This window comes from Mchenga conophoros, linkage group LG12 (assembly GCF_057382185.1).
Source record: "Mchenga conophoros isolate Kocher_MC1m ecotype Shallow Benthic linkage group LG12, M_conophoros_male_GT1.1, whole genome shotgun sequence".
In the NCBI taxonomy this organism is placed as follows: domain Eukaryota; kingdom Metazoa; phylum Chordata; class Actinopteri; order Cichliformes; family Cichlidae; genus Mchenga; species Mchenga conophoros.
In genome coordinates, this window is record NC_140537.1 from 24,388,847 (window position 1) to 24,403,143 (window position 14,297).

Sequence of the window (14,297 nt, forward strand, 5' to 3'; positions counted from 1 at the left end):
CAGGTCAAACGAAGCCTTCTGCTGAACTACTCTGAATAAAACAATTGTTTTTGTGGCTGCAAATTGTCTGTGTTGTGGTTTTCTCTTTCTATAACTCCCATCCACATAACCTTTTGACTCAATCCGAAAGAATAGCTGCCTATTGTCCTCAGAGTTACTGCAAAAAGAGTCACTACTTAAGCATGCTTCACACGACTAAAATACATATTTTTTCTGTTATTAATAACAATAAAAAAAAAAGAAATGTGACCCCCCCATTATCTCACATACTTAGACAATGAAGGACAATGAATCTTGTGCTGTATTTCACAACCAATGACTGTATAATTGATGCCAACATTAAATTACATTACTGGAGCACATCGGTGGGATTAAAACCAATATGCAAATTTGAGACATAACCTTCAAAAAAATGTATGCTTAAACAGTAAGCTTAAACACACCTTCCTCATGCAGTGATATGAAAAGCATGCTGCTTATGTGCACTCTTCTTTGCCTCGAGCATTGGAAGTTCCATCCTTTGTGTATTTGTTTTTATTTTTATTTTTCTAATGGCTGTCACAAACTGCAAATAGGTAATTTTATTTTCTACAAATTTATAAGATCTTTGGCTTTATAATGGAACTTAACTGAACTGCATGTTGAATTAAAGGGGGGAATGAATAAAAATACATTTTTAAATGCCAAAGGCATTTAAAAGTAGAATCCTTTCTACGCAAAATTATGTTAAAATCCTTTAACCAAAATAAAACGCGTGTGATATCAAGCAGCTTGATAGAGTCTCGGGCTTCCTCGTGTGAGACTGATGTATGACGTGATGCACGGGTTGGAGTGGGAGGGGGAGCTGCAGGATCTGCTGTGTAGCTTTGCTCTCCTCCCATCATCATGTGACCAGGTGATCAGTCGGTACAGTCAGAACACAACGGAAACTTGTGACCAAAGCGGGCGGGCAGCTGGAGAAACTCGGCGTACATAAAAAGCGACATAAAAAGCTGGACATTCGGTCTTTTTCTTTCTCTCCTCCACCATCCACTGAGACGCCATGGACTGCGGAGTCGCCAAGCTCATCCTCCTGTTTATCAGCTTGATATTTTGGGTGAGTCGCTGTGTAATTCTGTCGTTCGTCCACCTGCAGAGATTTTATTTCCTACTGACGACGCTCTGTGATGCGGAAAGGGAAAAAATAAATATGTGGGGGCTTTTCTATTTGTGTTTCTCAAAAAAAAAAAAAAATCTGCTGCTATTTGTTTTCTCTTTACTCCTCCTGTGTGAATTGTGCTGTTTGGGGTGTAAACAAATCAGTATTATGGTTTGATAAAGATCCCAGTAGTCAGCCCCCCGCCCTCCTTTTTTTATTCTAGCACAGTCGCAGCATTACAGAGCACTTCCTCATTTCACCCCACCTACCCTTTAATAGACTTCTAATTGTATGTAGCTCTGAAATAAAAAGGCCTGGGAAATTTTCATGAGATCACTGACCTGCCCGACTCTGCTCTTATTTTTCCGGCCATTCACTCCCTCGTGCAGTCATGTCTGTCTTTGTGTTGGAGTACTTTCAGTTGTGTGCTGCTCGTTAATGTTGACTTAATAAACCCAAGCTTCCCCGCCTGTGTCCTCTTCAGTGACCTTACGAAGGCTTTTGAAAGGAGTGGGTAAATTTCCCAGCCTGTCCCTTCCGTGGTTAATGTGTGTGTCTAATTGGATAACTGTAAGACAGAAACAGCCTGTGTGTGTGATTATTTACCAGAGACAACATGGACGTGCTTTAATTTGAGTATTCAAATCCTTTTTTCCTCTCCTCTCCACTTCCTAGTTTTCCTATCTTCTGTTCCAGCCTGTATACTTTCTCTTTCTATGCCACACTTACCATCTTACATCCAGCAGCCTTGGGTTGGATTACCGAGCCTCTTTGAATCAAATGAAGGTGTTATTGCATTTCTCTGACCTTCACTTTATTTCAGTAATGTTCACTCCCTCCCAGCATGTGAGCATTACAGACAACAAATGACTCCATATTTTAAAAACACCTCTGCTTTTTTTTTTTTTTTTTTTTTTTCCTCCTTTGTTGCACAGCTCAGATGTGGAGTTAGTCAAACCTGCTGAGATGGTTTAGCCAACAAACAGCATTCCTGTGTTTGAGCTTCAGGCTGAATGTGCAAGTTTGACATTTTTTTTTGTTGCTGATTTATCAGAGCAAGAGCCCTGATTAGACATGAGTTGATGAAGAAATCACGTATCCGGTTGAATTAACTATTGACCTTCATGATATACCCAGCAATTTGATAAATTAAGGAGTTTCAGCTTTCTGTGGGAAAGTGAACATTTTTTAAATGATAAACAGCCAGTTTCATTCTGGGGGATTGTTTAAAGAAAATCATTCAAAAGATTGAACTGAACTATGACCCACAGTGATAAACATTACACAGATCCTCACACGTGTTTTAAACAGTTGCTGATATTTCATGGTTAGATTTAGTGAACATGTTCATAGTTTGCTTTTATAAAACAGGATTTCTGCTGCTTCACAGCAATAAAGTTCATGTATCTGATTTAAGGAAACGATAAGTTAAATGGTTCCTGGTTCACAAAATTTACAGTAAGTCTTGTCTTTTCCTGGAATCAGATTGAAGCTGGACCTTCAGAGAACCCCTCATGGCCTCAGAGAGCTAGTTACATTCCAGAGAGGTTGCGTTTTACGTTGTGTAAGCCTCTTTGTGCTGCTTCTGAGCCCCAGGATCTGAGATTCTGGAGGGATTAGGGGGTGAGCACTGGATGGGCGGGGGGGGGCACAGCGTAACAAACCCACAGGGTTCCCGTGACCGTGAAGTGATCAAGAAAAGTGAGTCATGGGGCTGAGCTACAAAGTGAATTGTTAGGATGCGCTAGACACAAGCAACCAATGTATAAGTTGCTTAACTATGAGGGGAAGTAAAACTGAAAATTGCATGAATGACTTACCTCGGGGAAACTTTGTGTCTGAGACTTTCCGTCTGCTACAGAAATGAAAACGTTGCTGGTTAACACCTCCTCTGTTCCTGTTTTCTGACTGACATCACCAACGTATGAAGAAAGAATCTCTTATAGACTAGATGAGGGCCCGGTGGCGCCAGTGTCTGGCAGCCTCGCCTCTGTCAGTGCGCCCCAGGGTGGCTGTGGCTACAATGTAGCTTGCCATCCCCAGTGTGTGAATGGGTGGATGACTGGATATGTAAAGCGCTTTGGGGTCCTTAGGGACTAGAAAAGCACTATATAAATACAGGCCATTTAGATACAAAAATGTTAGCTTATTAGTTAATGAAGCCTTTTTTAAATGTCTTTTTTTTTCATTGCTAGAGTAGATTTTTTGTGAATCAGTGTGATTTCTTTTCTTCTTTTTTTCCCCTTTGTTTTTAGGCGTGAACTCCCTATGCACAAACTTGGCCCTCATACCTGCGGTCATATGACTGGTGATCTCACTACTAAAGCATGACTAGCAGAAAGGTTGTGATGGCAGTGTGACTTAACGCCAGATATGCATCAAAGTTCAATGGGGCAGACTATCAGTGACCCTCACAGAGTATGTTAATCACATGAGAGCCAGTAGGACAGAAAAATAAGAACAAACATCTTTGTGCTCAGTTTTAACACAGTTTTAAAATCAATACAAAAAATAGAACTAAAACAAATAATTGATTTTAACAGTTATAGGTTTGGCCAGTGTAACATGTCAGAAACAGAAGTGTTGTAGAGGAGGAAGTATGATGCGGTGTGTCTGGTTTTAATGTTGTGTTGACAAAGCAAGGAGCATGTGACTGACTCGAATTTTAACAGTGTAAGCTTTTAAAAACCGGTTGCAGTCTGGTTTCTAGCAACTTCATGTCTAGAACGTCAGTTTCTTCATGAAATCGTCAGAATGACTTGTGAAGGTGCAGATGATTTAGCATCTATTGTAACCTGTGTTTATTTATAGTGGAATCTTTTTTTGTTCTGTCCCCATTTCCTTCAGGCTGCAGGTGCAGGACTGGCCTATGTCGGTCACTACGTGATCAAGTCCTTCGGCAGCTTTGACAGTCTGATTCAAAATAAGTCAACTCTAATCCCAGCAGCCATTATCATCGGAATCAGTGCGGTGATGTTCTTTGTTGGGATCGTGGGATGCTGCTCAACCCTCCGCGAGTCCAAATGTGGCCTCAGCTTTGTAAGTGTGTGTGAGGGAAGTAGGACAAGACGTGATTTGTGCCTTAATCATATTCCCAATTCCTTAATGCTTATATGCTCATCTGTAAAATCTGAAGGTAGAAGTCCAAGAGCAAACCCTTATCACCTCAGCTATGATGCTACTTACCATCCTTTCTGTTACATTTATGTTTGTTTCTGTTGATCTTTCGCTCTGTTTTAGGATCCAAATTTACATCTCATTTCTTTTTTTCCATTCGTTTTAGTTCTTTCTGATCATCATGTTGATCTTTGCAGCTGAAGTGACTGCTTTGGTGTTTAGCTTCATCTACCGCAGCAAGGTGAGTCACAGACGCTTCAGGTGTTCTAAATAATCCTAGAATATTAATCTGTGTTTAGTTATTTATTTTAAGTAACAGTAGGGAAAATATACTTGTCGTAGCTCACGGTTAACTTACATGACTGCTTACATTTGGGGGGGGATTTGTTTCTCAACAGATCAATGGACAGCTTGAGAGCCCCATAAGAGACTCTCTTTCCAAGTATAATGGGGAGAAGAACTCTGATACCGAAGCAGTGGACAGCATGCAGACTTTGGTTAGTGTATTTTCCACTTTGATAATAGATTTGTTTTCTTGATTCTACTTTCATTCTCCATTGTCTCTTTTGCTGTTGTGTGCATTCTCTCTCTTACATGGTTTCACTTCCTCTTCTCCCTCCAATTTTGTCTTCAGAAGACAACAATAAAAATAAAAATGAACAGCTTCATGACCTACATGCACCACTTTGACTTCTCCTGTGTCTGTCAAACGTAACTGTGGGAAACTGATAACTGGATTAGAAGAAGAAACCGATCCAGTGTGTACAAAACTTGAAACACTGCAACACAGCCGCAGTACCATATTTCCCTTAGCTCAACTTCTTGTAGTACCTTTATCTTTACCTGTACCTTTATCGCTGTCTTTATCATAGTTTCCGTTTGCACATGACCCTTTTCTCTTTGACTTTTTGCAGTTAAAGTGCTGCGGTGTCAAGAATTACACCGACTGGACCAACACCACCTATTTTTCTACAAACAAAACGCTGCCTTTGTCCTGCTGTAAAAACTCCTCATCGCCACAGTGCAATGGCAAACTGGAAGAATGGCAGCAGTTTAACACTGAGGTGAATCACGCTTGAGCCAACTTTGCTCTTTCCGTGTCCCTGGGGGTCACACGTTTTTGTCTTTCTCTGGACTGTACGATGTTTACTCTGACTGCGTGTTCACCTGCAGTTTGGATACTTCTGTCATTCAGTCTCAGATTATTATTATTTTTAATTAAAAAAAAATGTTATTATGACAGTTATTAAGTCTGCAAAATCTCCCAGCAGGGAGGCAACGAAAAAGGAGCTAAAGTCAAGTAAATACCTTTGATGTGCATGTACTGTATGTGTACTCACAGCGGTTGTGTACGTGGTTTTTAGGGTTGTGAGACCAATCTGGAGAAGTTCATACAGGATGTTCTGACCTACGCCATGCTGGTCGTTGTTGCTTTTGCCATCATCAAGGTAAGATCAAGCTAAAATGCGGTTCGGCAGGTAAATGAGGATATGTCATTTACCTGCGTCTTTCAAACTCTGAAGTGCATGGATTTGTTAACTTAGCACTACTTGTGTGATCATTTTGGTCTGCTATGTGAAGAAAAAAAGATGAATTGTTAAAAAAAAGTAAGTGAAATAGAAGCGGTTGGTGTATGATCCTGTTTATTTCAGTATTTCCTTTGTCTCCTCCCCCCAACTGTTAATGGCAGATGGCTTCCCCTAACTGAGCCTGGTTTTGCCAGAGGTTTCTTCCTGCTAAAAGGGAGTTTTTACTTCCCACTGTCACCAAGTGCTTGCTTGTCTCTATTATTGTAGGGTGTTATATATTTATATATAAAATTGAATTATGTATTTCAAGGGGGGGGGGTTCACTCAGGAAGCCAAACTTTGTGATAGGTTTGTAAGACAAAAAATTTCATCCCCCTTATTAGTCGGTTCATGTAACCTAAACAGAAAACGTATTTTAATTGTGTCTCTGATTTTTATTTTTTCCTTTTCCAGTTTTTTGGGATGGTGAGCGTGTGTGCGATAACCTGTAAAAGCCGAAGGAATGGTTACGAACCCCTCTACGCTTGAAACAGTTCCCGCAACCTCCCACTGTACCTCCTCCTCATTTAGCTCCACTGGGATTTCTGAGTGCTTGCTCTACATTGCACAGAAGCATCTGTTCGTTGTGCTCTTCTAGTTCTATTTAAGTAATTACATGACGATCATTGTCTGGGCCTTAATGGGGTCATACCGGAACATTCCTGCACGAAAGAAATCTTGGTGAATCTTTTTGGTTAATGTGAACGCAGCTCTTTATTCGTAGTTTTTGTTTTCCAGCTATGGTTTGGATTTTTTTTTTTCTCTCCTTCATTTCTTTGGTATCGTTTTCAAAATAGTTTAAATAATCATAAATGTTGTTCGCAGCTCGATTGTGCTTCCAGCGCAGGCCATCGTCATAGCTGCCATTTCATCAAAGGGGAAAAAAAGAGAACGAATATGAACATTTACTCATGTGCTTGTAAATCCTGCTGGGCCCTTCCTGCCCTGCTGCATCTTGTAGATACTCATTAAGAGGAAATTACGCTTTGCATTTCCACTGTACTTTAATGAATGAGCTCTGTCCTTGTTTTAAGCTGTATGTGATCGTAAACAAAAAGACAGCAGTTATATGCCTTATCTAGGACAGCAGAGTTTATAACCACCTGCACGAATGAATACATGCAACACTTTATGGTCAGTTAACTCTGGTAAATTGAGTTGTAGTTCCACTTTGACTTTTACTGTGTTTATTATATTTCTAAATTAAAAAAAGGTGAATATCTCACAAGCGTGTGGTGTGGTTGTGTCACTTTCTTTTTTTTTTTTCTTTTTTTTTTTTTTCTTTGTCAACTTATTTGCAACATTCAATGATTTTTATAGAAATGGCAAGCATCGCATTTCTTGTTTCTGTTGCTGTTGTTCTGAACTGAGGGCAGAGGGAGCAGTTGTCTACTCCTGTGCCCACTTTAGTGCCTTCTAGCTTTACTATTCACTGCTGCACGGTGTTCAGAGCATCCTATTAAACGTGACCCAAAGCATTTATCTGTTACCTCCTGACTCTGCTGATAAAGAGGCCCCTCAGTGTGGCACATACAGAAGATAGGAGTATTCATATTGCATAAGCAAAGTTAGCGTTCAAAGAGATAAATAATACAGACTCCTGTGCAGGAGATCATTATTCAATCAATGTGCAAGAGGAAACTGATATAGCAGACACTGATGAAGCTGTAGATAAAACTATTTTCAACCATTTAATCTCAAATGATCCCTGTACTACGTTTTTGAAATTAATGACACATTCAAGCTGTTCACACTTCAATCCTTATTCGTTTCCCTATTTGTTCCTTCAATTTTTCAGTTTGCAGCTGTGACATTTGATAATGCATAGTCATGTTGGATGCTGTGTATTTAGTTGCAATAACATATAAAATCCTGTATATGGTGCTAGAGAACCTTTTATCTGAGTTTAAAGTTTAAACCATCAGCTGTAGCTGTGACCGGGACCTCAAAACATTGACTTCTGTGGAAGATAGTTCATAATTTGTCAGTAATTACTTGAAAGGTAAGATGTGATGGTTTAGAACCTAAAGAGACATCTGAAATTTTTTTTTTTAACCGTTACATTTACACTCGCAAATCTCACATCTCTGATAAAGTTTAGTTGCTCTTCGTCTGCCTGGGATCTTTCCGTGGTTGCTGCTGTATTAATGACATCGACTGATGTAAATGACCCTGCTGCTGCGTGTCATTCTGGGTCCCTCTCATATCTCCTGGCTGCATATCTTATGCCGTGCACATCCCCACTGCCCCAGGCTGTGTTGACATTTAGACAGGCTGTTCCTTTTCAGAGAGAACTTGGCACGCACACTCCTAGATAACCTTGTCAGCTCCGAGACTTGCCTGTTCCTCAAACTGCTTTTTTCTCCTCTCTCTCTCTCTCTCTCTTTCGCTTTCATGGCAGTTTCTTCTTGTGTGTTTGTGCCATTTCCCTAGCCTCACCTTCTTCTTTCTTGTCATACATTTTTGTTTGCTCTTATTCTTTTTCTTTTTGTTGACATTTAAAAGTGTATTTGCATCTCTATCTGACACCTGGAGCACCCATCTGTTTTCTGTTCTGTCTTCTTGTTTTTCTGAACTTCTCTCACGAGTGTTAACCCTTATCATATCAGCTGGTGCAGCAACGAAGATAGTGCTCTTTCTCACTCACTCTTGCTGAATACTGCGAATAATACCAATCGTTCTCAACACAGCAGCTGTCTATAAAAAGTAGGTCAGTTAATTAAAATCATGAACTAAAAAGGTGTTAATTTGAATTAAGCACTTGCTTAACTATATTAAGCAAGTCTATTTAAAAGTTGTGTCTAATCAGTGCATAAAATGCATATTAGAATAAAGCTCCTGTGTGAAAACAGTGTTATACTCTTATATTTATACAAACCCAGTTTCCAAAAAGTTTAGGAGGCTGTGTAAAATGTAAATAAAAACAGAACCCAATGATATGGAAATCTGATGAACGCATGTTTTATTATAGAACAGAGAAAACACACTCTTTCTATTTCATGCAAATTATTAGCTCATTTTGAATTTTATTGCAGCAGAAGGCTGCGAAAGGCTTTTTAGGGGGTACTAAAAAGAAACAACTGGAGGAATATCCAACAAATTAGGTTAATTGGGAACAGGTCAGTAACGTGATTGGGTATAAAAAGAGCATCTCAGAGATGCAGAGTTTCTCAGAAGTAGAGTTGGGCAGATGTTCACCAATCTGTAAAAAAAACTACAGATTGGTGACAAATCTACAAATTTTGCAACAATATTCCTCAGTGTTAAAATGCAAAGACTTTGAATATCTCATCTACAGTAAATAATAACATCAAAGGATTCAGAGAATATGGAGAAATTTCTGTGCAAAAGGGACAAAAATCAATATTGGATTGGATTGGGGCCCTCGGGCAGCGCTGCATTTAAAACAGGTACGATTCTGTCATGGAAATCGATGTAGGGGCTCAGGAACACTTCCAGAAATCACTGCTATAAACACGGTTCATCGTGCCATTCTCAAATGCAAGTTAAAGCTCTATCGTGCAAGGAAGAAGCCAAATACTGTATGAACATGATCCAGAAACGCAGAGTGGAAAAATGTTATGCGGACAGACAAATCAAAATTTGAAAATCATTTTGGAAAACATGTACAGTGGGGCAAAAAAGTATTTAGTCAGCCACCGATTGTGCAAGTTCAACCACTTAAAATGATGACAGAGGTCAGTAATTTGCACCAGAGGTACACTTCAACTGTGAGAGACAGAATGTGAAAAAAAATCCATGAATTCACATGGTAGGATTTGTAAAGAATTTATTCGTAAATTAGGGTGGAAAATAAGTATTTGGTCACCTCAAACAAGGAAAATCTCTGGCTCTCACAGACCTGTAACGTCTTCTGTAAGAAGCTTTTCTGTCCCCCACTCGTTACCTGTATGAATGGCACCTGTTTGAACTCATCATCTGTATAAAAGACACCTGTCCACAGCCTCAAACAGTAAGACTCCAAACTCCGACATGGCCAAGACCAAAGAGCTTTCGAAGGACACCAGGAAAAGTATTGTAGACCTGCACCAGACTGGGAAGAGTGAATCTACAATAGGCAAGCAGCTTGGTGTGAAAAAATCAACTGTGGGAGCAATCATCAGAAAATGGAAGACATACAAGACCACTGATAATCTCCCTCGATCTGGGGCTCCACGCAAGATCTCATCCCGTGGGGTCAAAATGATCATGAGAACGGTGAGCAAAGATCCCAGAACCACACGGGGGGACCTGGTGAATGACCTGCAGAGAGCTGGGACCAAAGTAACAAAGGTCACCATCAGTAACACACTACAACGGCAGGGAATCAAATCCCGCAGTGCCAGACGTGTTCCGCTGCTGAAGCCAGTGCATGTCCAGGCCCGTCTGAAGTTTGCCAGAGAGCACATGGATGATACAGCAGAGGATTGGGAGAATGTCATGTGGTCAGATGAAACCAAAGTAGAACATTTTGGTATAAACTCAACTCGTCGTGTTTGGAGGAAGAAGAATACTGAGTTGCATCCCAAGAACACCATACCTACTGTGAAGCATGGGGGTGGAAACCTCATGCTATGGGGCTGTTTTTCTGCCAAGGGGACAGGACGACTGATCCGTGTTAAGGACAGAATGAATGGGGCCATGTATCATGAGATTTTGAGCCAAAACCTCCTTCCATCAGTGAGAACTTTGAAGATGAAACGAGGCTGGGTCTTCCAACATGACAATGATCCAAAACACATCGCCCGGGCAACAAAGGAGTGGCTCCGTAAGAAGCATTTGAAAGTCCTGGAGTGGCCTAGCCAGTCTCCAGACCTCAACCCCATAGAAAATCTGTGGCGGGAGTTGAAAGTCCGTGTTGCTCGGCGACAGCCCCAAAACATCACTGCTCTCGAGAAGATCTGCATGGAGGAATGGGCCAAAATACCAGCTACTGTGTGTGCAAACCTGGTAAAGACCTATAGTAAACGTTTGACCTCTGTTATTGCCAACAAAGGTTATGTTACAAAGTATTGAGTTGTATTTTTGTTATTGACCAAATACTTATTTTCCACCCTGGTTTACGAATAAATTCTTTACAAATCCTACCATGTGGATTCATGGATTTTTTTTTTTCACATTCTGTCTCTCACAGTTGAAGTGTTCCTCTGGTGCAAATTACTGACCTCTGTCATCATTTTAGGTGGGGGAACTTGCACAATCGGTGGCTGACTAAATACTTCTTTGCCCCACTGTACGTTGCATTCTGTGGGCTAAGGAAGAGAGGGACCAAATGTGACAAAGAACTGTTGAGCAGCAAGAATCTTTTTTTTTTTCAGCTTAAACATCTGACATGTTTTCTGTGTTCTGTTAAAAATGAAATATTATATTTATATTTTACACAGACCAAACACCTTTTTTTTAGGAATCCCGTTTGCATACTGGAGGAAAACACTAGGTTTGTTTGTTGTTTTATGACAGTATCGTGTTCACTTTGAAGATAAAAAGAACCAACCAGAGAGCGATGAATTCATGAGGTTGTGAGTCACTTGTGTGGATAATTTATTACCGTGGCATTTTCTGTTGTCTTACGTGGACACCTCCAGATGTGGCCCCTTTCTCGCTCTCTCACACGCTTTCCAATTTGGGCCATCAACTCACAGGAAGAAATTCCTCACAACCCAAGTGCACATGCCAAATGTCATCACAAGAAGATTTCTGCCTGCCCTCTAATTTATTTATTTCCTTTCCTACTTAGAGAGGGATCTTTGCTTTTATTTATTTATTTTGACAGGAGCTAACCTGAGGAGGACGCACATACAGTGCTGCTGCTCACTTCCTGCAGGAAGATGGACAAAAAGTTCAGAAGGACTGTTTTTCTGCCTCTTTGAAAAGATTTGAGGACACTTACCTGAAGAATTCCTTCATGATGTGTGCAGCTATTCAGCTACTAAGTGTCTTTTCTGGATTTGTTTCATAACTGCTGCCTTTGTCAGCTTTACCATCAAAGGTTTAACAAAGAACATGCCTTGAAGTGTATCACATGGTGGATTAGGGGGATGTTTGCTTTCTTATAGGTACAGCAGGGGGAAAAAGGTGGGATTTGTCTCCTTTTTATTAAAAAGTTATACAAACAAATTGTAGTAGAGTTGTAGTAGTGTCAAGGTTTATTTGATTTTCCAACCTTTCACCATCCTTTGAGACCAAATATTAAATATGCATTGTCAGGACCAAGAGCAGGTGCTACTGACAGCAAGCATGCCCACTACTGTTTATGTGTGCTTCTCTACATATTCATCCACAACCGACGCTGTGATGTCTCCATTTGTTCTACGCCATCACTGTTAATTAGAGAGGGAAGCCAGAGAAGAGGCCCAGACACACAGGACAGAGAACAGAGGCTGAAATAGACCACATGAGGAGCAGCAGGTCACAGCTCTGTCCATATTACCTATAATTGTGTATCTTCACAGCATGCATTGTTGAAGGAGATATCCGTATCTTCTAGCTCCTTTTTTTATATTCCTTTGCCCTTTTTCTCATTATTCCATCGTCTCCTCCTTTCATTTATTTATTTATTTATTTATTTACCTCATTTCCTTTACACCCAGCTTATGTTGCTCAACAAAGAATCTGATTTGCCACATGAACGATCAGAACAGAAATGGAGAATGAATTTTAAAAATATATCCCCAAACAAAGGGTTATTTTTGTCCATCTTTTCTATATCAGTATTTTTTTAATTTTTGTCATTTAAGTTTGTTGCAGAAAATATTCACAGGAAAAACAAAATCTGCAGACAGATGTGTTTTTGAAATGTCTGGTCACCAGTTGCATAACATAGCAAAAGGTGTCCATCTCTGTTTTACATTTACAAGGATTCAATGGACTAGAAACAGGCTTTTAAACAAGGGGGTGGTGCAGTGGTACTGTTGCCTCACAGCAAGAAGGTCAAACTGAGTCGCCTCCACCACCTATGTGGGGGGGAGTTGCATGTTCTCTCTGTGTCCGAGTACTCCAGCTTCCTCACACAGTCCAATGCAGTTGGTAGGGTTGGGTTATATGATGACTCTAAATTGCCCATAACTGTGAATGTGAGTGCAAATGGTTGCCTGTTCCTCTGTGTCAGACTGCTGACCTGTCCAGGATGTAACTTACCTCTTGCCCTATGGTAGCTGGGATAGGTTAGCTGGGATATCGGTCAGGATGGTTGTCACCATGCATTTTGATTCTTTTCCTGCTACTGAATAAAACCATCCTTAGAGGAAGTCTCTTTGGGTGCAACTGCAACCAAAGAATTTCACAGTTTTCTACTTTCCATTTGTAAACCTGTTCTATTTTTGCAGGACAAAGAGCAGATATGCTTCTGTAAGATGCAAATTTGATAGACTATACCAAGATTCCCTTTAGATACATAAAAAAAAAGGAGAGCGAGAGACAGAAATCCTGTTGTTGGAAATATTTCTTGTCACTTTTCATCTTAGCGATAGCAGCGGCTCTCTGGTTTCAAACCTCCTTCTGTAATTACAAAGAAACCACAGACCCACTTACTGGCTTGTGTTTAGCAAATGATTCATCAATCATCAAACTGTTTTATGCCACGATGTTTCAGATTAGAGGTGAGAAAGACATCTTCATCTGTGCTCTCACGCCATGAATCCCCATTAGCTTAGATATCTGTACACTAATGAGGCAGAAATGGAACACAAAATGCAGAAGTGTATCTGTAACTGTGTCTTCTCCTTGACAAACCCACAACATCATAACAGCATCACACACAGTTCATTACATTAGGTGACTCATGGATCTGTTCTCTGTGGAGCCTCTCTCCTCTTTATTAATCCCTCAGCTGAAGCAACCCTGCATAATTATTACGCTCACCGTGACCTTCCAGCGGCTGCTGAAGTTTGTAAGTCAACAGATTATTGAGATGCTGGAGAAACTTTGCTTTTTCCTGTTTTTTCCGCTCTGTTAGTCTTCATAAAGGTCAACAACCCACACACTTTGAGCTCACGCAGTTTTCTGGAGTTGTCAGAAAAGGGTTTAGGAAAGCAAGAAATCATATCTTAATATGGCTTGAGAATGAGGAACCAATCACACTGCGTTTATCCAACTATAGCTGTAGATTTACCTTTAACATCACTGTTTTTCCCCTCAGTTTTTTAGCAACAACAGCATGGCTCAAATGGCTTGTGAAATAGACTAATTTCATCATAATTTATATAATAAAACTGGCACACTTTAGTTCATCAGCAGCCATTTTCTTCTGTTCCTCTTTTAAACACTAACCAATGCCATGCTCACAAAAGCCGTGTGTTTTTCATTTTCACTCTCCTCACCAGCTCCTCACCAGGTGGATGTTCTGCAGAACCCACAGTCAACAAAGGCTCCTCTCTGGCTTCCTGTCTTGGGGGATCTCAGACCCACAGATGTTGTGCCTGTCAGGATGATAGATGGCCGTGGTAATCATCAAGCTATAATAACGAAACTGGAGT

General features: G+C 40.4%; 1 protein-coding gene across 1 annotated transcript; it reads left to right on the forward strand.

Annotated features, from left to right (window-relative positions):
- Positions 1 to 887: 887 nt before the first annotated feature.
- On the forward strand, positions 888 to 7,051 carry tspan36 (tetraspanin 36). The gene is made up of 7 exons (XM_085294694.1): positions 888 to 1,096; positions 3,986 to 4,177; positions 4,422 to 4,496; positions 4,654 to 4,752; positions 5,170 to 5,319; positions 5,620 to 5,703; positions 6,238 to 7,051. Exons 1-7 carry the CDS (start codon positions 1,043 to 1,045, stop codon positions 6,310 to 6,312), a joined length of 729 nt encoding a protein of 242 aa, XP_085150820.1. The 5' UTR covers positions 888 to 1,042; the 3' UTR covers positions 6,313 to 7,051.
- The last annotated feature ends 7,246 nt before the right edge of the window (positions 7,052 to 14,297 follow it).